Source organism: Falco naumanni, chromosome 3 (assembly GCF_017639655.2).
Source record: "Falco naumanni isolate bFalNau1 chromosome 3, bFalNau1.pat, whole genome shotgun sequence".
NCBI lineage: Eukaryota > Metazoa > Chordata > Aves > Falconiformes > Falconidae > Falco > Falco naumanni.
In genome coordinates this window covers 20,576,093-20,600,035 of record NC_054056.1, presented here as the reverse complement: position 1 = coordinate 20,600,035, position 23,943 = coordinate 20,576,093, and the positions used below count along the sequence as shown (strand labels likewise).

Sequence of the window (23,943 nt, the reverse complement as noted above, 5' to 3'; positions counted from 1 at the left end):
TACTATTAAGAAGCCACATACTGGAAAGGTTATGACATGCCAGAAACATTCTCAAGATCCATCTCCTTGTAATGTTTTAACACCTCTGTCCTTCGGTGCAGGAACTGAAGCAGCAGCAGCAGAGATGGGTTTTTTGCTGCCCTCATGGAAAATGCCTAGGGTATGTCCTCCAGCTGGGGAGCAGTGCGGGGCAGCCAAGCTCCCAGGGAACTTCCCAGTGAGGCTGGGGGTGCTCTGTCCCTGCACATACTGTTTGCCCACCATATATCATTTTCCCTTTTCCCATCTTCACCAAATTACAGCACAGGCTCCACAGCAGCACTGCCTGGGGCTTCCCCTCCCAGCACTGGCTGCCATCGCCTTTCCAAAGGGCACTTTAACGGACACCCTAATGCAAATAAAATATGGCTTAAGCAGCCGAGCTCTTCTTTTTTCCAACCCTCTGTCCTCCTTGCTGAAGAAGCTTCTTTCAGTTTCTCCACGGTACCCGATTTCTTGTTCCTCTCCTAGCCTCATTTGGCTTAAAATTACAATACAACCCCTCTTAGCCCAACACCGTTTTCTCTGCAGTTGTGGTGAAAGAAGTCACATTTTTCAGTCTGAGTAGTAATCACTGACTTCATTTTCATTAATACATGTTCTCCTGAAGCTTAGGTCTGCTTCCCCTACCGCACTGCGCAGAAAATGCTTTTCTCTTCAGCATCTGTTCTCTCCTCCCCGCTCCCGGCTGCCTTGAGCCCTTCATTCCCCATTTGTCCCCAGTGCACAGGGAACCGCAAGCAAAGGCAGAGACACGGAAACGTCCCCTCCTCCCGGGCTGCCTGTAGGCAGATTTAATTCCAGTCTCTACTACAGCCCCAGCCTGCCGCTTCCAAGTACAAGATTTATTATTTTTTTTAAATCATGTGCAAGCACAAGCAAACCGCCCTCCATGAGAGTGGTGGCAGCAGAGGGGAGGCACTGCGGCATCCCCAGCAGCGACCAGCAGAGAGGGGCTTGGGTGGGGGGAGCAGCAGCAGAACCTGCGCACCGGGGAGGCTGTTAGCCCTCGAGGGCGTGAAATCCAAGGGAGACATCAAAAGACTGCAAGGACCTTCGTTGGAGGCACTTTACCAGCAGTTTTCCATCGAAGGGCTAATAGAAAAATTTTGGTTAAATTAAGGAATTAGCGCTTCGGCTCCCTCAGTGCTGACCATCCCCCTGCCATCACGCAGCAGGCTGCCCTCAGCTCCACACGTCAGCGCAGCGAGACAGCGTGATGCTCCCTGAGCAGCCTTTGGGGGCACAGCCTTGCTCCCTCCTCATCCTGCGGCTCCCACAGCGGAGAGAGCAGCATCCCTAGGGAGCATTCCCTTCCAGCCGGCACTGGGGGTTAATGCCCACACACCTCCTACAGAAACAACAGCTCAGTTCGGCCAGGTCACCCCCATGGCACACTTTGCCCCTGAGGAACATCGTTGCAAAAGGGGAGACCCCTGTAGTCTCCTCCTATTTCCAATATCTATTTCCTTCTGGAGCCGTCTCATCTCTGGGCAAACAATCCATCCACACCCCGATTTTTTTTCAGCTCTTATCTGGTGGCGTGGGGGATCACACTGGGCACCTCTCCTGCGTCACTTCGCCTGTGTACATGGAGCGGGGCAAAGCTCAGTTCTGCTGTCAGATAATTTACGGAAGGATTGGTATGAAAATAATCTCTGCGGATTAACGGTAGGTCAGGCAAATACTTCTAACAGCCCTGCCGACGGAAGAGACAGCATCAAGTAACTTCTTTTATTGTTTTGTCTAATCATTTGCAGCTGTTTTTCAAAAGCCCACTTATTCCACAACTTGCCATTCATGGGCTTTTGCAAATAGATCATTTTTAAACGCTGCTCACAAAGGCACCCCCAGGCTGAGGCTGAGAGGATGCATCTGTGAGAGAACTTTCTGGAATATCCTCATTTCCCTGTGCCTGCTCTACCTAATGACTTGAGCATCTGCTGCCCTTTCTCTCCCCGTCTCCTTCAGGAACGTGGAGCCCTGACATTTCCTTCCCAAGCCTCCGTGCCTATTTTTGGGAGGGCAGCAGGGATGAGGGAGGCAAGAGGGACCCCTGCCCCAGGCGCCTCGAGGGATGCAAAACATGCCTCCCACCCAGGGAGGGAGGGCTGCAGCACAGGCAGGAGGGGGATGGATGAGGCGAGAAGGTGAGTGGGAAGGAATCCCCAGGGTGAAACGCAGCATTTCAAGCATCAGTACTGGCCATCTGTCATTGAACGTTAGAAGAGACGGTCAGTGGAAATTGAAAGTACAGAAAAACTGGCTGTGGGTCTAAAACCTGTGGCCAGAACGACACAAATAGTGGCTAAAATCTTTATGGAAGCAGACATTTAGAAAAAAAACAAAACAACAGAAATCAACTTTTAGCATCAGTATTCTGTCCACCAGAGATGGCTAGACAAGCACAAGGACCTTATTGTTGGTCCAGTGCATTGTCTCCAGTGAGAAGATGCATTTTTTCCTATATTATACTACGATGATGAAATATTTTCTGATAGCTGTTGCTCAGGCTGGGTTCAGCTCTCAGCTGACCCCTTGCAGAGGCATTTCTCGTGAAACTGGAGGGAGTGTGTGCCAAGACAAACCCCCTCACTCCGAAGGCTGCTGAGCACTGCCACTGCCTCCGAGGAGCGTGCACCCGAGCCCCCTGCTCCTCGCCACCCCCAGGCTGGCCGGCTCCCGGGCTCGCTGCAGCCACAGCCAGGGGGGCTTACCAGCACCTGCCCTTGCAACACCGCGGGGACCAAGCTGATGGGCCAGGCACCCCACCGGGGCAAAGCAGGGGCCACCACTGATACCCAGGACAGCCACAGAAGCCAGTGCCAGCTTCTCTCTGCCATAGCTCAGCTTTGAGGGCAGGGGCAGCTCCAGCATTTTTCAAACACATGAACTTCCTCCGCATGCCCCGAGCGGAGGTCTCTGATTTCCCAGCATCAGACACCACCATCTCCTGGGGGACTTGTGACTTGGGCTGTGGTAGGAGCTGGGGCCCTTGGGACAAACACCCATTGAGAGATGACTGTGATAGATACCAGAAGTTTAATGTATAACCATAGCATAATTATTAGATTGTAATTGAGAAGTCCTTGCATTAGTATAATTATTAAGATTGCGATCGAGAAAACCTGGTATTGTATGGACAAGATTTATGATCTAACTTGAAAGGAACTTCTAGGATGAAAGGAAAGAAGTGATTGAACCTCATGGAAACCTAGCAGGTTTTGCCAAGAAAACATTATAAAAAGGACTAAGATGACCAGGTCATGAAGTATTTAGAAATTAATTTGGGTCGGTGGTCACAAAGGCAGCCCTTCGACTCAATTCAGAAGAAATGATGCATGTACAAAAGGAGGAGGGACTCATGTAAATGAATTCCAGGAAGAGAATGGAATATGTGTGGGATTTGGGGGAAATGCAATGCGTATGTATGATTATACAGAATATAAGGGACATGTATTCAAGGACAAGGTGTACACATTAAGAGGAGATATCCCCCGTGCTCCCAGCTCCATAATAAAAGCTGCCTGCCTTCTAAATTTCACAAGTCTTAGGAAGTTTCTCTGACCAATATTTTGGTAACAATTGCACGTAACCAGCTCAAAATCCCAAGAGAACAGACTGCAGCTGGCCTGAGCTGGCCCCCAGGCAACTGTGGAAAGCAATAGGTTGAGGTAGTTGCTTTAAATGTGTTTTGCATTTAACCATATGTCTACACAAGCTGCCGTCGAATCTTTGCCCTGACCTGGAACATTCTGAGGGTCCTCTGCCCTGCCATGTCCCTCCAGCAGCAGGGGTTGCCCCAGCACTGCCCTCTGACCCAAGCTGCTCTTTCTCTGGGTGCCACACACGCTTACCCCAGGTAGGTCATGAAAGCATCCTCCACATCACGCAGAAGCTCACCTGCCTGAACCAACGGCCCAAGCCAAAGGGCTCAGCTCAGAAGTGGCTCCAGAGCAGACAACCAGGTTATTTTCTCTCTGCAGACGCACCCACAGCATCCCTGTTGGGAAGGCTCTGCCCCCTCCCCAGCACGCTGCCAGCTCCTGTCCCAGGGGTTGCCAGCAGCCCCCAGCAGGCAGGCGTGCAGGAGGCACTTCCCAAACCACTCCGCAAGAGTGGCGTAGACCAGTCCACCGAATCCTCACCTCCAAAACACCCAGCTGGGGAGCACCCAGATGTTGCTGTAGAAGAACCCCAAAGTGGGTACCAAAGCTCCCCCCGCCCTGCTCCGCTGGGAGGCCACTGGCCGTGTCTCCTGCTCGTGGCACACCCGAGCTCGGGCACACGTGCAGCAAAGCGCATAGCAGAGGTGTCAGACTGCAACCCGCACCCCACATGCAGGGGAATTAATGTAGCATTTTTATACTATATTTGCTCTATATAAAAATATTATAATATATATTTATGTAACAAATATAAAAATATTTATGCTATATATATGCCCGTTGCTTGTAAGCAGGGGCAAGCTGTGAAGGGGGCAGAGCTGCTGGGAGCACTGGGGAAACGAGCTGCGGGTGGCTGGAGCAGGGTACCCAGAGATACACAGGCTGCTGAGTGCCCGACACGTGCATCACTCCTTTCAGCTCCTTTTCACTCACTGGTGGAAGCAACAGGCTTCCAGAGAAGCAGGTACTTGTGAGCAGGGACAAACACTGCCGGGTCAGCCAGCACACTGCGACCTCCCCTCGTGCACCAGCCAGGCTCCTGCCCACCCCCTGCCGCAAAGCCCAAGGGCCCTCCGCAGCGTGGCTCTCCCTGCAGAGCTGCAGCAGGCAGGTGTTAGTAAATAAAGCAAGTCCGACACCAGTGTCAAGGTCTTTGGGATGAGTTATGCACCCCTCCCTCCAAAAAAGAAAAAAACCACCAAACCAAAACTGCTCCTTTTATGCAAAACCCCTCTGTTTCAGTTGGCCCACAGGAACTTGCACTTGAGAAGGCTCTGCCAGGGAAAGGCTCTAATCCCCGCAGCGGGCACGATGCCGCCGCAGCAGACGGCTGCCCGCTGTCACACAGACGGGCCATCTGTAAGCATTGCTGTGCCTGAGGGTGAGATCCCCAGCCAGAAGAACCCAGGAGGTTTGGTGGCCCCACCTTCCTCATCCCAGGATAAACCACAGGCACAGGCAGTCAGAGAGCAAGATGCACCCTTTGGTCATCTTGACCTAGGCCTTGTGCTGCATGAAGAGGAGGAAGAGCCTTCATCCTCCCCTCTGCAGAAGGAGACTGCTTTTAGACAGTGGATTTAAAATCTTAGCCTTCAGCTTACCGAGTTAATTCCTGCTTGGTGCCAGCCCTGAGGCGGCAGTGGGAGCAGTGAGAGTGGCAGGGGAAGGTGTAACACCCAGGCTGCCTCTGAGGACCCCAGCCTTGCACCAACGACTTCCAAGGGGGAAATAACACAGAGCACAGGCATTCTTTCTAGAAATGTCTTTTCTCACAACCGAGCTGGAAGAGGCAAATGCAGCAGGGAAACAGGAGGCTGCAGAGATGATGTGCAGCAGTGAAACCGTGACCCGTGGCAGCAGAGGAAACAAGGGCAGCGTCTGCGTGAGGACACCAAGCCAGGTGTGCGACACGCAGCAGCAGCACAGCTACTCACCTCTGACACCACTGCTTCATCACCGAGGCAGAGGGGTTCCAACCACTCAAATCTCTAGTCAAACCAGAAGGCTTTCCCAACCAAGACAAGCCAAAAGATCTACATGTCACTGAGGTCTGAAGGTATTTTCTTCCCTGAAAAGCAGGAGCATCTAGTCACCCATCCAAGTGCAAAGGCACAGCACTCACCCCCCAAGCACTTGCTAATTAAATAGTTGTTCCCTTCTACCTCTAGCACTGACTTCGAGATCTCCCAGTTCCCAGATCCGTGCTTTTATGACATTCAGCTGGTTCTTCCATGAAACTGTTTCAGCTGAAGGCTGGGGTACTTCCCCTGCTAGAGCTGGCTGTGCATAGCCCCTCAAGCAGGAGCCCCACACTCCCACCAGCCTGTTCCCAGGCTGCAGCTGTGACAAAGGGGGTGCTGAGCATCACTCACACAGTTCAGCTGCGCGGGGGAGGTGACCGAGGTGGGGGTAAGGGGCACAACCAGCCGGTGCAGCTGTGTGGGGGCTGTGGCTGAGCTCTGCAGGGTGCAGGAGGCTGCTTCTCCCTGAAGGGAAGGGGGAGAAGCTGGGTGGGCTCCAGCCAGTGGTACTGGCCACACTGCCAGAGCCAAACCTGACCCCCCGGCCCCGGGAGCCGGAGTCTCCGCATCCCATCCACCTGGGAAGCAGCTGGGTCGGTCACCAGCATGCAGTCACAGTGCCAGCAGGTCCTGCTCAGCTACAGGAGAAAAGGGGTCAGGAGCAGTTTTCTTAATGACTAATTTCTTTAATGATCTCTTAAAAAAAAAAAAAATTGCTTAAAAATAAATTATATAATCTTGGTTTTTTCCAGCATCTTGACAGGATCTTTCCTATCAGACGATGCATTGGATTTGCAATATGCGCTCCTAGTAATGCTTTTTCCTTGGGCAGAGTTGAACAGTTTTTGAAGGAGGAGGAAACTCGAATGTTTGTGCATTTGAAAGCTGAAAATCCAGACTGTTTTTTTGTTCATTTCTGATACAGCTAGGATGAGAAAGAAGAGGGAAGGAATGGCCTAAACTGGCAGGGCTGGAAAGCAATGCAGCGAGTCTTAGGAGCTGTGGTTGCCCTTAGACTCCTCTTATAAACCTTCTGTTCAACATCTCCACAGTCTCCCACTATGGGGAAAATGTGATTTTTCCTCCGAATGGTGAGGCTTGGAGCAGTTTAGTTTTCGAGGCAAAAGCTGCTCTGATTGCCAGCTGCCCACGCAAGCACCAGGTTACCTGTAATGCCGGTGCTGAGCGCCCTGCGCACAGCCAGGGATGCCTCTCCTGCCCCCACAGCCCCGACAGCCGAAGGCCAAGGCAGTGGCTGTAGAAAAGTTTGTGCTGGTGGTGCTGGGGCCCTCCTCGGTGTGTCAGCACCTTTCCCTTTATCCACTTTCCTCCCCTTCTGTGCCAAACTCTCCCCTGCGGCCCGCAGGAGCCCGCACGCACCCGCTGTTCCTCTGGGGACAGGGGGAAGGAGAGGACAAGGCCCAGCCCCAGGCACCACAGTGCAGAAGAGCACGCGGCTCCACACAGACACCTGCCTGGTGTTACCGAAAGCATCCGCCACTTCGTGGTACGGGGCTCAATCTACATACCACCTCTGCAAGCTACAGTTCATTTCATGGTTGTTTAAAAAAAAAATAAAAAATGCTTAAGCTCATGGCAAGGGCAGCTACAGAATAACTCACCGCATTCCTTTTCTTCTCCTCTGACCAGACGGGGAAGTCTGGGGGTGCTGAAGAGGGAGGGCACAGCCCACCACTCATCTCACGCCACTGGAGTTGTTACAGGGTCAGCAGTGCTTTGGTACTATGTTAATGCTTCATGGCGTGCTATTACTGCCTTCTGCAAGTGCCAGCCAACGTCCCTCCTGCCTGTGAAAGTCAGCTCCCGAGGAGGAGGAGGAGAGGAAGGGGGAGGATTTTGAAGCGGATGCCAAATGGACATTGTCCTTCCACATCATCCCATTTCAGGCTCATTCTTAAGCTGCCTTTCACTAACGGTGACTCAGCCGGGACCTCAGATCCGTGGTACCACCCTCTGGAGGGCAGTTTTTCACCAGTCCCAACCTGAAGACCCCAAGGACCGGAGCCGGTACAACGCCAAGGCCAAACGTGCCGAGCGCGGTGGTTTGGGGACCTGGCTGGAGCTTCCTTGCACACCTGGAAGCCTGGAGCAGGGCAGGACCCCTCTCCTGGAAGTCACCGGTGTTGAGGCTGTAACTTGGGTGCTCAGGATTGGGATTTAGCCTTGGACAAAAGTTTTTCATGTTTTATTTTAGAGTATGGAAAAAGCAAATGCCTTCCAAAATGATTCTACAGAGGGAGCATGGATTAGGAGCTTGACTTCACCTGCTGCACCCACGTGTGGGTGCCAGCACGAGGGCTGGGGTCAGGGCAAACAGTTCTTACAGAAGAGAGACCTGAGCCTGGGTTTACACTGAAACGCATGGATGCTGAGCAGAGAGTCCACAGTATAAACAGTATGCATGAACCCCGTGCCTTTGAAAATCAATTAACCATAATTATCAATCTACATGTTCTTGACACACAGAACCGTGAATCATTTTATAGAGCGTTAGATTCCTTCTAGTTTATACCAAATGAGATTTTTGAAACATTTTTAGATTAGAGAGTAGATGTCTCAACTAATAGAACCCATATTTTGAATTACATTTTGGTCCCACTGAGGACAGTGGAAGGACAAGGAAAAGCACCACTGAATTAGGGATTCATTTATAAAATCACAAATATTAGCGCTAAGTATCATCACAGCTGTAGGTGACTGCAGAAAAAATATCAGCATTTAAAGGCATTCCTAGCAGCCACACAGGTTGTTGGAAGCCTGCCTACTTTTTCAAAACGCGCCTCTGCTTAAATCTGATGTTCCCTGCACTGTAGCCAGTACTAAAGGCCTTTGAAAGTTTTGGTGTCACGTGTTGCAGGAAAGACTTGTACTTTCTTGAATTTTCCAAATCCTGTCCGCATCCCTGTCACCCGTGTAGCTCCCCATCGGTTTGAAGCTGCTATTTCCATTTTACCTTGGGGCTTCAAGCGTTCTGGGCTTGGCCCAGCAAAGCACCAAAGTACACACGTAACTTAAAAAGATGCGTCACTGTTTTTATGAGGTTAGTTATTACTAGATTTAGCTCTATTTTCTTATATAATTATAGCAAATTTCAGCTACAATCAATACTATCTTTTACCATCACTAACATTATTATAAATGCACATTATTTACATGTGCGGTATGTGTGAACACACAGCAAAGGCATTCAGTTACAGCGCTCACACACGTGCCCGTACGTTAACACTACAAATATGCACATGCACAATAACATAAAGACAGCAGATGGCTTTACTGTCTATCGCCACGTCAAAAGCTCTTCTTTTGTTTAAAACTTAGATGGAAGGCTATCAGCCACCCAAAACAACACATCCTTGAGCTGCATCCCATTAAATCATTCTGACTGCTTCTACTTAACAAACTCCCCCTTCCTCAAGATACTTCATTTTGCACTCATATTTATTGTCTTATGGTTATTTAATGTACCTTTGGGATAATCAGTCAAAATATCCAAGCAACAATCCTTTCCCTGTATTTTCAAGTAATCGGAATACTTCCTATGATTTTCTTCTGCAAGCAGGTTTATTTTGCTTTACTTTAGATGGGAGGGAGCAGGGATTATATTTACCTTATTTTCACCCATTTATTTCTGGAAACTAACTTTATTTTGGCTCTGATATGTCCAAGCATCAAAGCATTAGACAAAATTTAATGAAAACTGCAGTCCTATGGGATTTAAGCATATGCCTTAATGCTTTGCTGAAATAAGGAATTTCAGCAGGGTGACATCTAGAAGTTTGGGGAGTTTTCTCAAGTATTGCAAGTGAACAGATAAAACTCATGTTGTTTGCTGAGTATCGGTTGAACAGTACATGCACACCGATAACCCAGCCCTAACCTGAATGATGACAGTGAAAACCAGTGGCCAGTTTAACTGTGCTGTTATTCTTATGGTTTATAACTATGTAACAGCTAAATTGTCAGAGGAAAAAAATACAATTTTTTTTTTTAAGTCCCAGTTATGGGAGAAACCTATCAGCTGCAAAATCACCAGGTTTATAAAGCCAGTCACCCAAAAATAGACTTAACATCAAACAGGTCTTGATAAGAGACAAAACACAGGGATACCTGTATGATAGTTTACTTTAATAGCAAATTGTTTTTAAAAAACAAAACCAAAACAAGCAAACAAGTCTTAATAAAAGCCTCAGAACTGTTGCGTATAAGCTTAATAAAATAACATTACATAAGCTTAAGGAAATAATGTATTTCTCATATAAAACAGAGTTAAGCCATCACACACAGCAAACCCAGACAGAAAAACTATTAGTGAGACCACCCGTATGTTTCTTGTTTAATTTCTACTTTAACATCAGAATTATTTGTTATGCATAAACTAATTTCTCTCTATAAAAGAACCTGATACAAAAGCCATGCTGTCCATGTTGTAAGGTGAATGATAAAATGGTTATATCTCTATTTCCAAAAAGGCTGATTTGCCATTCTGAAGAAACATATCCTGTCTTTCTTACAAGAAAACAGAGCATTTTAAAAACTGAATAGCACTCAGACGGGTTTCATGTTCCTATGAAAGAAAATGATCATATTAAACTTCCCTAGAATTTAGTTTAAACTTTTAAAGTACTCTTATTGATACCTGTAAGTCTTTTAAGCATGGAAGACACCGAATGTTTGGGGAAAAGGGAGGAAACAACAGAAACCGTTGGTGGACAGAAGCTATATAAATAGAAACCAAAAGGAGAAAAGTATCACGGCACAAATCCTTCATTTTCTTCTAAATTTCATTTCTAGGTACAACGTTTTGAGGCAGAGGTTCTCCACATTAACTATCTCCATCAGATATTTTTGGATGTCGATTCAACCTCACACTTTTGAGGACGAAGGACATCTCAGAGGTTGTTCAGTCTTAATCTGCACTAAGATGCCAGCAGGCAGAGCCCTCTCTTTGGTACACTATCACCTTCCAGTGAAGAGCCCACTCCCAGTAATGTCGACGTCAGATTAGCATAATTTGTTTTGATCCAGCAAGGTGTTTAAACCCACCCTTACCAGTGAGTGTACGAGCTACCCAGCTTCGGGGGAGCAGAGACGCAGCCTTAGCATTTCCCTTGGCCAGCTTTGCACAGCGGGGTCTGCAGGTAAATTCCCCTGAGTGCCCCAGGAGACAGAGCTGCCTCCTCTGGCTGGTTAAGCATTGTTCGAGGCTTTTGATGCTGCTGCAGGTATTATTCCAGTGCAGGATTAACTCTAAAAGTACCTAGAGGATTTCTGTGTGCTGGTCTTCCTCACCAGCACGTAGTTATTTTATTCATTCTGCTGCGGGGTTTTTTGTGGGCTGGGGTGGAGGGCTGGTTGGTTTTTTTTTTTACTTCTGCTTAACTTATAATATTTTCTTAAATCTCAGTGAAATCAAAGATATTTGAGCATAGGCTTAAAACAAAGATATTTGAGCATAGGCTTAATTGCTGTATCAAATAAAGGAAGCACACATACTTGCTAAAGAGCTTGGCTAAGTTAGGAGCTTATTTTGAACAGATCACAAATGTAATAATCCCTCAGCTCTTTGTCAGACAGTCCAACAGAGGACACAACTCAGACAATTCAGAGATGCTGCAGGGCAAACTGTTCTAATCCTGTTCATACAGCTTTTAACATTCTGGGGTTTATACTTACATTGCCAATGCTCAGAAACACGCTGAAGGATCTCTATGTATTGCTACTCCATTGGAAAATGTATTTAATAGTAGAAAAAGTGAAGATGTTTGCATGAGTTTCAGTCATGACAAGTGGTTCTTCACATTCCTCAAACAGTCTTTCAAGTTCAATTTGTTCATAAATGTAATTTTTGTCTTAATGGCATGAAATCAATGAAAATGACATTTAGTTTCTCATAGTAATAATTTTCCAGCATTAATGATAAAGAAACACACTATTTCTTTTGTATAATTAAAGACATGATGCTCAGGGATGTATTACTATGAACAACAAATTATTCACATTACTAACAGGGATATATAACAATAAGAGCAATGGAGTTGGTGTCATTAAGAGAACTAACACTGTGGATCAATGCCTTATATACCAATGCACAGCCTACTAGGAGCCAGCTTGCTCAAAGAGATGGTGACACTCTTCCAGCCATTACAGCTACGCAAAGGGTTCATAAATGCAGCGTTTGTTGCTGACTTTTACAGAAAACTGGTAGGCTCATCCTAATGTGTTTCTTATTAAAATGGCTCCATTGACAGCAATGGTTTCATGGCAATTTCAGTCTGAATCTAGGCCTATTCACTTTTTTTCATTAATAAATTAGATTTCACATAGACTGAACCACAAATCTATCCAAAGTCAACTTTTGAAACTCATCTGCTGCATAATCTTCCATTATCTTTTCTCCACTCTGATAACAATCCACTGCTTGGGGAATCGGTGCAGGACAATCAGCACAGCTCCCTGCTGGAAATGGGACCAAGCTGCAGGATGGCAGGCTGCCTACACACCTTCATAGTGCCTGGTAAGTGCTACTTGTGCATGTACAAACTAACCATTCTAATTAATATATTGAAAATCCACTATTTAGTAACATTAAGAGTGACACCTCATTATAGTGCACCATTTTTTGTGGGCATAAGTCCATTAAGTGAGGAACATATTTTAATTATATTTTAATGTTATGTCTGGAAATCATATATATCATGTGGAATATTAAAGGAAAAATTACATATATCCTCATTAAAAGTAAAACATCTTTTCTTTTCTGAACAAATCTGCAAGGAAGTTCTGACATTGAAATTGGGTGGGGTTTTTTTACCTTTTTCTGGAATAATGTAATTTTTGTGGTTATTCTGCTAACCACCTTATACCACAGAACAGCTCGTTCATTTCTAGTGCTATTATATAGTACTTTTGTATTTCCCCCCTCAAATTCTACTGGAAAATATTACTTTGTAAAATCTTACCTTGTAAAAATAATTCTCTGTTCCTCTGAAAACTATTAATGTTTCTTTTCTATATCAGTCCATATGCCATTATCATCTCAAGATTCAGTATGTGGGTACTCAACCTACCTTCCCATTGTAAATTATCAATCACAAAAAATAACACGCTTTATATTTAAAGTATTATAATCTTTCATTTTCTGCTCACTACATTTGTTCTATCTATGCAACTGCAGCATAGTCACTACTCTGATCATTTTTTTCACTTTCCTGTGGGCTGGTGATAGTCACCCTTGGATTTGTGGATGTTTTTTCAGGACGGGAATCCACCTAGAGAAAAAGGACAGGTACTGTTGACTGGTTTGGGTAACAAAGATTTCACTTCAATTCAATACAATGTTAGCACTTCCTACTAAAACTTCCACAAGGTATTCTTCACATGAAAAAATGTTTTCTGTGAGTGATCACATTAACATTGTTATTTACCTTATACTTATATACATTCCAGAGGACAAAGTACACAGATCAGAGGTTCCCCCCAGTTCTTTCATCAAACATCCGCCCACCCACAACCCACATTCATTTAAAGTGAACGCTCACTCACTTTCTCCACTTCCATAAATAACTTCAGCTTTTCTAAAAATAAATTTTAAAAATCAATATATCCAGTATAGAATAAATTCAGGACCCAAGAAAACGTCACATTACTCAGCTCTCTTAACTGAAAAAAATTTCTCATGTGTCATACAGAAAGAGGAGAAAGCCAAGTTGTAAGATGCAAGAAACCATTCCCAGCATCAGTGGAAACAGAACAGAGACTGTTCTCCAGCAGCCTGCAGGCAGGGAACACGCAGCAAGGTGTCCTACCTCTGACGCTTAAGAGCCCCACTCTTCCGAGATCTGGATTCTCCCCATTAAACAAACATTTTGTTTCCCACATTCTGTTCTCTGGTCAGTTCACCTGAACAGTCAGCGTAGTTATCTTTCTGGCCTGCATGCCTCCAACTAAGCTAACAGCATGTTACCATGTCTCCTAAATTAATAGGATATTTGCTTTTAAACTGGTTAATTTAAGCACCATGCGTTGGGGATCTTATCCATTTCCACTGTCTTTTCCAATTTCTAAGAAAAGGAGATGAAAGTCCCACAAAGACATGGCAAGAGCCCTTTGTGAAATGCAACTTCCATGAAAGTCAACGCATCAAAATAGTGAGGCACTGTGGTTTCATGAACACACCCTTTTGCTTTGTCCTAAAGGACAAGGTAATGCAAAAATATACAATGATTATGCTTTTCTGGAAATTGCAAGAATTTTTTGTATTTTTTTTTTTTTCAAAATTCAGCATATGGAAATGAAATTCAGCATAATGAAATGAAAGCCGGAGAGGGACCTTTTGCAAGGGTCTGTAGTGATAGGACAAGGGAGAAAGACTTCAAACTGAAAGAGGGCAGGTTTAGATTAGACACAAGGAAGGAATTCTTTACTACAGGGTGGTGAGGCACCGGCACAGGCTGCCCAGAGATGCTGTGGATGCCCCATCCCTGGCAGTGTCCCAGGCCAGGTGGGATGGTGCTTGGAGCAGGCTGGTCTGGTGGAAGGTGTCCTGCCCAGGGCAGGGGGTTCATAAATAGATGATCTTTAAGGTCCCTTCCAACGCAAACCATCCCATGATTCTATGATACTCAGGAAAGCAGGAAATGCAGATCCATCAAATAGCGAGAAACATCTGCTTTCTCAGTTGGAGGGCATAGTGTAATTACTGATCTAACTGATCTGTACAGATGGAAAACAGCTTTTCCACAAACTGACGTTCTTGTAAATGCTCTCAGGACCTTATCAGGAGTGAGCTACTTAGGGACTAGCTGAGAAGCGTAAGGCTGAGATGAATGAGGAACTATAGCTTAAGAACAACAAACTGAAAGAATGAACACTCACCTGTTTCCGACTGTTAGAATCCTCTTCTTTTATTTCTGCTTCAGGCTGAAGATCACCTTGGTAGTTGAGGTGCTCCATTCCCTCACCATTTTCTTCATTTTTCTTGCCATTTAAATGGATAAGTTCTTCTTCCTCTGCTTCATCAACATTCTCTGTTTCTTCTGCTTCATCTTCATAACTCTCATTCAGTTTCTTCTTGTTTTCTTCTACTTCACTTCTTCCTGTAACAGTTTCCCCACTTTCCTTTCCATTCACTACTGGATATTCTTCCTCTCCTTTATATGCCTCCTCTCCCCTGTCGTTTTCCTCTTCTGCATTTTCTTCTTCATCTACGGTTTCTGCTGGCCTCTGGTGAAAGGAAAAGCAGCAGCATTATGAGGCATTTTTAATCAGAATGCTCCACGCAATTCTGAAACGTGACAGACATCAAAATCACAATTACATCATCACTGGGCAGTAAGTATGCCAATCTGAGGTTTGTCTACACAGACAGAAAACACTCCTCTTGTACTAATACCCCGTAATGCACTTTTATTCTACATTAAAAATATGTTGGTGAGATTTGAATGTATTACACTGGGTTAATTCACTTGACCATACCCAAAACAACCGGAATGAGCTAGATGTAATTAATACAGCAACAGCTATACTGTTGCAGCAGTTCCAGGTTCTCCGACAGTCTAACATTTAGTATGTACTTGTCTATAAAATCCTGTCTCAACAAAATACCATACGTCACCAACCCACAAACTGTTCCCCAAGAAGCATTTTACCTATGGACCAGCCATGCCATGCCAGTTGGTCCTGCTGTGCAGCTGCCTTTGCATCCACAGAAAAGCAGCAAGAAAGATGAGGTAGACCTACTGGTCACTTCCATAACATCATCCCCCTTCTCAAAGACCCCTGTGTAAGGTGGCACAATTAGGATTTGTTTGACATTTAGCAATTAATTTTTCCTACACAGAGGCGGACCAGCAAACAGGAGGAAAAGGATCTTGTCCCACATTGGAGAGGAGTAAGCAAAACTCACTGTAGTTATAGCTGCTAGCAGCATCCTTTCATGACAACCTGGAAGACCGATGCACATGCTCTCTAAGCTTTGTCATTTGTCTTCCAGTTTCACCTTTGAAGTTCCACCTGACTGTACAGTGGACCAATGCCCCCCCCTGCCAAGATGACTTGTATACTTGTGCTAAGGTCTGAATGAAAATAAAGAGAAAAAAAAAAAGCCCACGGGAGTGACAGGATGTATGCCTCCCACACAAGCTCATCAGACTCTAAATCTAATGCAAACAAGCTGAGAGCAACAGTTTCTCTCTGTATCAAAAGTATTTGCAATCTTACTATCACTAGCAGCTCCTTTATGTGCAGCTATATGCTACAGACCTGTATGTTTCCCTCACTAATACTAACATTTCAAAAGAATTCTCTCATCACCTTCAACACCGGTAAAAGCCTTCAACACCAGCAATGTCAATAACTGAAGCCTCCTGATGAAACACCTCGCTTTTGTTTTGATATTTAAGTAGCAAGATAAGACAACTTTATTACACCAGTGCACAATACTGCATTGACACAGCTTCAAAAAGGACAAGTGACTGTGTTGTAATAATCCATAGAATGACAAATAACTAGAAATATTACATGGTTACCCGACCAGATAACTAATGGCTCCATAAGTAATTTTTTTAGTAGCCTCTATTTGGTTTTTATTCAAGCTTTCCTGACTGACTTTCATCTAGTAACATCAAACCAGCCTTATTACCACTAAAATAAAAATTAAACAAGCCAAGTCTTTGCAGGCACCTTCAAAGACGGCACCATCCAAAGCAAACCTGAGACAGCTTCGGTAACCTCCAGCATGCAAAGATAGCAAAAATCCATAAATTCTCAGAAGTTGCCTGCTAGTCTTACGCATGTCACCTACTAATTTGTTTTCAGTCTTCTAAGGAAATTAGCAGCTCTGGATTCTGACCAGAAACAGGGGAGGGTGAGACAAATTAAACGCACCAGACACCTCACTAACAGCGAGCTGTTTTGCTGTTGCTTAATGACACCTGCTTGACACAACATTACACCACCAAATGAAGAGAGGGGAGGAGGAGAAGAAAAACAAACCAGGCTTTCTCAGTTAACTCTTGCAGCCATCCAAAATATTATTTTTTCCTGCTTTTTGTAACAACTGCCTGATGGTGGGTAGGATCAGAAGGGAACTATCTGCCCTTGCCTGAACTGCTTTAGTGGGGTGGCTCATTTTGGGCTGCAGAAGAAGGTATGTAGACTTTACTCCATGGTGTAAACCTATGTATCATAACGCATATGCTTCTATTGGTGTCATTGCTGTGGAAGCAGTCTTTGGCACAGAAACACAGTGGATGTTTGAGAGGCAGCAATTTCTTTAAGGTGCTACTAGCTAGACTCATTAGCTCTTATCTGTCTAAAATGGGTTGTGGATGCAAATTTTTTAAGAGTTAAAGCTGAGTAACACAGAAAATAAACACAGTGTTACTGAACCGTACCCAGAAACTCAATGGAAGCTCACAGGGAACTGGCATGAAATAACATTCAAATTTCAACTAATTTAAGTGGTCCAGTCAAGCTAAATTGCCTGAAAAATAATAGTACAAAACCAGATCAGTAAAACAAACCCCGTCAGTGCAAGTGTAATTTTTTTATAGTAACTGAAAATTTCAAGATAGCTGAGCATATTACAACAACAGCTATTACTACAGACAAAAATAAAAAGTCATGTTTACACCTAATAATTGGAAAGCAAAATGTCTTCTTCATTTAATCTGTTTTCAAGCTGCACTACATTAGAATGGACATTTTAAACAAGTTAAACCCAACACTGATCCAGAGGAAAAGACCTTCCAAAGGCACCTGGAATGTGGACGGTCCTGACAACTGGCGGGGCCATGGGCTGCGGAACGGCCGGCATGTTTCACAGGGCACAGCAGACCCTGTGGGCTGCGCTGCAGGGAGGGGACTGAACACCAAAACCACCCAGCACATCACACACTGCTCCTTACACAGAGAGTGTGATGCTTTCTGCTGAGATCTAATTGATCTACTAGCTATGCATAAATTAGCATCCTCTATTTTAACTACACCTTCTTCACCGAGAAAGACATATACTCAGCAAAAGTTAGGTTTTTCACGTCGAGGGAAGAACATCTATGTGTATATGTACATGCAGGGAGGAAAACAGAAAAAAGGAGAAAACCAGAGTTTTTTATGGTCCAAAGCCTGTAGATGTTGTACATGCTTAACTTCACCTTGAACAGTTCCAGTGATGTCAGTGAACTTGAACCAGTGAGCTAAAGCCTACATCAAAGTGCTTGCGGGGTCAGGGCATAATTTAAAGCTCCCTGGAGTCAATGGGAACCTTTCCATTGAATTTGATACACTCCAGCCATCCCCCCACCTACAACTGTACAAAATGTATACACCAAAGTTCCTGCAAGCTGTCTTCTCTCAGTCAGAATAAATCAGAATGGGTGTATGGAAAGCAAAACAGGTGTGCGCTGATTCAGACCTACGTGTCCTTGCAGAAATTATCAGACTCATTTCTAGAGGTCAGCAATAATCTTGTGTACTTCAGGAAAGGCAGTGACATTTCACATCTTAGTGTTTAGCCTTTCGTCACTCATCTTTTAAATAGCCAGAATATCCCTGGTAAGAGCTCCCAATGTAGAACGCATGGCTGATAGCCAGGACAGAGGTGGGACTCTGCTGCTTCCCTCTGCACCCAAGAAGTCAGTTCAGCTTTCAGCCAGCACGCTCGCTCACAGCAAGTCGTACAGGTACACTACATTTGGGAATCCTGGAAAAGCTCAGGGTGTCTCAAATCCAAAGAACCAGCTGTATCTCCAGCCCTGAGCGACAGGTCTGTCACCACTTTGTAACAGACCTGAATGGACATGAGCATCAAAGGCCAATATCGACATGTCAACGTGAGAGATTCCAGGATCGTAACAGAGAACAAGGGGCACTTCCAAAATTCATGTTGGAAGCACCCAGCCAGTTGTAGCCCAGGGTAATTAAACACGTATACTGTAATGAACTACAGAATAAGTGTTCCTGTGTTACTTTAGTCCTGTGTCCACATCACAAAAACCAACAGCACCACTTGAACCTGACAGCAATAAATTCAGGACTGGAGAAGCATCAGGTGATTTTATTCTTATTGCTTGAAGTAATTTTCACAGACAAGTTAGCAGCTTCTAGGACAGGGGACTATCCTGGTGACTGTGATGGATTATCCTCATTACTCCTGTCATCAGAACTACTCGTAATACGGTTTGTCATTTTGGCCTTTTGTATGGTTGCAAGAAAATAGGAAGTAACCTTCTATCTTGTATTACTGGTTGCCTATTTGACATGAAGATGATGCTTTTGCGGTTTCCCAGTTGAATGTACAGTGGTTAAAATAGCCAGTTTTCAAACCATGAATGTCAGCATAATTCTTTGCTTGTCGCAGACTAGCAATAAAAAGACTTACTGACAAAAGACTTGTATATGTATATGGAAAGGCATGTTCAACCAAAGGCATGTTCAAGGCCGGGCTGGATGGGGCTTGGAGCAACCAGGTCTAGTGGAAGGTGTCCCTGCCCATGGCAGGGGGGTTGGGACTAGATGGTCTCAAAGGTCCCTTCCAACCCAAACCGTTCTGTGATTCTATGTAGAACAACTGAAGTCATTCCCAACTTCATGCCGGAAACATGGACCCAGCTTGCCTTCTGGAAACTTCCTGACACACTAGCAGGTTGATGAGGAACAGAGTGAATTTCATTTTGCATTCAAGAAGTATGATTTCTTGATGGTATTTTTAATCTCAGCAAAAACAGAGTGTTTAAAAAAGAAAGATGTATTCTAATTACACTCATCACGCTATCATTCATTAAGAGCTACATTACCAAATGCCATCATCATTCAAAAGCAATAAGTCAGGAAATCTTCCGACATGGAAGCATTTGGTTTCTTTTCCTCTAGGGATGCTAATGTAACCTCTCAGAAGGTTTTTACATGACTGATACTAGAATATTGAAAAGTGCAGTATCACACATCATTTAAGGCGGGCGGAAATTATTTTGTGCCATTAACATAAAACATAATTTTGCTTTATTGAAGCCATTTGGAAATGTTTACTTGGCTAATGGTCACAACAGACAAACAATGAGGTAGACAACAAAAATCTCAATTGTCTCAAACACCGGCATGAATACATCTCACAAATGCAGCGTCAGGAACACTCAACTTGTATTGCACCAAACCTCTCCAGAACAGAGCTGCCCCGGCTCCTACCAGGCAGGAATGCTTTGTAGCAGCACTGCACGGATTCCAACAGCAAAACATTTTGTTCCCAAACAAGATAGGGTTGCTAAGTGACAGCAGCCCTCTTCCACATCATTTACAAAACTCAGGCTCTTAAAAAGCAAGTAAATGGGTTAAGGGTTCATCAGTCTTGCACTTCCTACATAGTAAATGTGCTGTTGTTCCTGAAGGCAAAAAACTCTTTATCACCACAACATTTAATGATCCAACCATTTTATGAGTTGGATGCTTTGCTGGTAATTACTCAATTTTTTTACAACAAATGCAGCACCTGAATCTACAGAGTCTAATTTTTCAGAAGATCGTAGCACCCAGAAGTCTAACTGGAAGGAATGGAAACCATGTAACTTGAAGCATAGAAAAACAGCTTTTCAAAGGCCATTCCTCAGTCTCATTGTGTGCTAACTGGAAGCATGGCCACGGCAGAGAAGAAAACATCTGATCAGATGTTTACTTCTCTGAGATGCACCTAAGTCAACAATATTTTTCTACATCTATTTCACTGACAATCACGCCTATTTTTTCTGTAACATCTTCCATGCATACAGTAAAATTTGCTTAAACTTCACACCCTCCAATCCAGTATGGTCTGTTGAGCAACCTTGTAGACAATGAGAAGCATTTTAAAAGCCCTACTGAGGCTGCAAAAAACCAGACCTTTTTTTCCAAAAATATACAAAAATCTACAAAAAAATGGACTCTTCTATGATGAATGAAGCATGCCCTAAAAGTTAAGCAAACTAAGAAATTGTCTGCTCTAGGATTGCTATATTTTTTCAAGACAGGCACACAGAGAGGAAGCTGTTTTCGATGCAGTACAACACTAGTTTTACAACAGCAGCGTACCGGCAGGCTTTGCTCGGGAGGAGCAAAGCCCTCCAATGGCTGGCCATGCAGGCTGCTAAAGGAAAGGTCAGACCTTGCTGCCATAGCTTCGGAATTCACAGTCATCCAACGAAGAAACTGAGGGAAGATCTGTCTTCTCATTCTGAGCCACAAGGAACCAACCAGAGCAAGTTTCCCTATCTCACGCAGGCAATGAAAAAAATTCAGTGTCTATCAGTGGAGCTGAAAGAAGAACACACAAGGAAAAACCTTATCTGCTGGCTTGGCAGCACTCAAAATCCAGAAGGCTTAAATTACAGCTGTACCATTTGTAGCAAAATTTGAACATAAAAAGTTCTGCATGTATTCTTTCCAAATGCCATTTTGAAATCTTTATTGATGTAGTACAAAATGTTTCCTCATGAAAAGTTCTAGCCTTTTTAATCAAGGAATATCTCTTCGAGCAGTCAGCCTGTTTTAATGTTGAATCAATGCGCACTTTAACAACTTGCCTGTAGCAATAGGGAAGATAAACATTTTATTCTGTTCACTGAGGTGAATCTTGGGTCTCTAAGGCAAAATGTATACACCATAATGAAAACTGCAAATGAAAGGTGCAAATTTTCTGCTACTGATGATACACTCCAGCTACAGAGAGAGCACCTAGGGGAGCTACATGACCTCACATCACATTACAGCCCAGGAAATGGGGAATAATGAGTGGCAGCAGGACTGCATTAATCAGTGGACATGTCTGTAATAATGGAAAGCAAATGGCTAGTGAAAGAACCAAGAGTGTCAACATCTACAAAAAAACTCCAAATCAGTGCCTGTTAGACAAATTTATCATCCAATGATTTTTACAAATAAACACAGAAAGAGAGAAGGAGATGGGGATGATGAAACTGGAGGGGGGAATAAAAAAACCCACCAGATTAATTCTACACCACTCTTTATATACACTCAAATCTTTAATAGACAGTATCATACACCCCATGGCGAAGCAGGCTGGCACAACAACATCTGAAATCCTTGTAGGGGTCATGCAATGGACAACTTCTTATCTCATAACTCTCATACTTACCCCACCTCCCAAAGGCTTCATATGGGAGATGAACAAACGTGTTTATGGAAATGGATAAACCAACGCAACCTTGTTATTTCAATACTATTACTACCACCTGCTGCTTTTGTATTTCACAACTTACATAAAATTAAAGGAAATGTAATAGTTTGTTCTGAAAGCTTTACAAGTTAGAAAATTTTCTCTCTCAGAAAGTTACTTTGAATAGATTTGTATTATCACAAATAAACTCAAAGTAACACAATTATCATCTCAAATTAAAAAAAAAACTATTGTTTTGCTGCCTCAGTGAAACTGAGAACTGCACTAAAACCACTTTGTTCCCTTGCTATTTGCACAATTGTTTTCATAGTCTGTCACCAGTTCCCATGGATGCTGGCAGAGTGATGTAAACAACAAACCTGAAGTCTGCATGTCAAAAGAAGAATTACCCATTTTGCATTTGGAAGCTGCAGTCTTAGTACAGAATATAGAACAGAAGGATCTGGTTTGGTTTTAGGCAAAACACTGATTTTTCCTTCTTGATGTTCAAGTACAACTGTCAGCTAGTCTGGAGTAAAGCAAATCCTCTTCTTTTAATGTGTTCTCAGCTGGCAGACAGCATTTTACAGAACAGGACATAAGCAGGTGTCTAGCCAGTACACTAAGTTTAGTTAATGGCTAATCTGGCATTTGTTCAACCATGTACTTCAAATGGCAAGACAGAGAAGGTGCATAAAAAGAAGAAAGACTAAGCTCTATCTTCACCACCTCATTTATGTGCCTGATGGAAATGATAGCATATCAGAAGTGTCAGCATTCTAGTGAAAGCTGGCATGTAAATATTTATGCATTATGCAAGATTGTCAAGCCCTGGCTGGCTGTCCTTTTCCATATTTCTAGAAAAAACAGAAACTGCAGTTCAGATAAGAAAAAGCTATAAAGCTTTGCATCACAGAATTTAAAACTATTTAAAATGGTCATTAATAAGAACCTGAATGTGTAAAATGCTAAATAAATGCTTCCAAGGTCTGAACAAGCTCAATTATCTGGGAATAAAAAGTACTCAGTGGTACTCAGAAGGACCTGGCTTCTTGCCAGATTACCTAGGAAACTATACATGAAGTCTTAAAATGATAAATAAACCATGGCTTGTGTTGCAATAAATGTCGGGGGTTTGTCTTGCTTTTCTGAAAATATGAACATCAGATTATTAATATCGCGCATCACTGATTTTTAATTTTTTTCTTCCCCGCTCAAACACACTTGCTTCCAGTTCCTTTTCCAGGTTGGTAGCAACTGAAAAATCAGTTGGTAACAACTGAACTGAAAAATATTTCCATTTGAGGACGATGAATGGGCCTTGGTACATGAGCTTAGAGGCATCAAGCAAGTTCCTAGTGTTGCAAATTTGCCAGCACAACTGATGCTCACGGGCAACTGTATCAGCAACTGCAGCTACTGCTGCCAAGTGCAGAAGTGGTAGTGGAGCGTTAACTGTTATCGCCTCCCTAGGGATGGCCACCATCCTCTGGCTGAGGCAAACTGGTGAGACACAGGGCAGAATGGGCAGAGCTGTTGCCTGCGCTGTGGGATCTCATGGAGAAATCAGGCAGCCATCTCCAGGGCACTTGGATTTCATATGAATTGCAGTCGACCTAAAAAATAAGACCTGACAACCCAATTTACACTGTCAAATACTTTATGCGACCCAGCGGAATTCTTTACACACCTTCAGAGGCCAATAAACAGGCTAATCATTTCTTAATTTGATTAGTACACTGTCAAGACCAGGGCAGAATATACTTCAGGATGTCATAAGAAACAAATATGAAGATGACAGGTGGCATGTTCTTCCCCAATGTCAGTACTATCAGTACAACCCAACACATCCTAATTACCACAACACCTCATGAGGACAACTGCAATTAACAGGGCTGACGAGCCCAACAGTGTTTAGCAGAGAAGTCTCTGAGGCTGGGGCAGGTATTTGCTGTGAAAAGATACAGCTGTAGCATTCCTTACATCAGGGACCAGGACAGTCATGCTCTTGCCTCTTTCAATCACCTGATTCACTTGTCTTCAAGAACAATGT

At 44.0% G+C, this 23,943-nt stretch overlaps 1 protein-coding gene across 2 annotated transcripts in view; it reads right to left on the bottom strand.

The window, feature by feature from the left end:
* Positions 1-9,853: 9,853 nt before the first annotated feature.
* DCDC2 (doublecortin domain containing 2) overlaps positions 9,854-23,943 on the bottom strand; it is a 70,027-nt gene continuing 55,937 nt past the window's right edge. For both annotated transcript variants that reach the window (XM_040586992.1, XM_040586993.1), the window contains exons 9-10: positions 14,624-14,971; positions 9,854-13,017 (exon numbers count right to left, since the gene is read on the bottom strand). In XM_040586992.1, the coding sequence (XP_040442926.1) occupies positions 12,910-13,017; positions 14,624-14,971 (456 nt within the window). In that variant the 3' untranslated portion in view covers positions 9,854-12,909. The remainder of the gene's footprint in view (positions 13,018-14,623; positions 14,972-23,943) is intronic.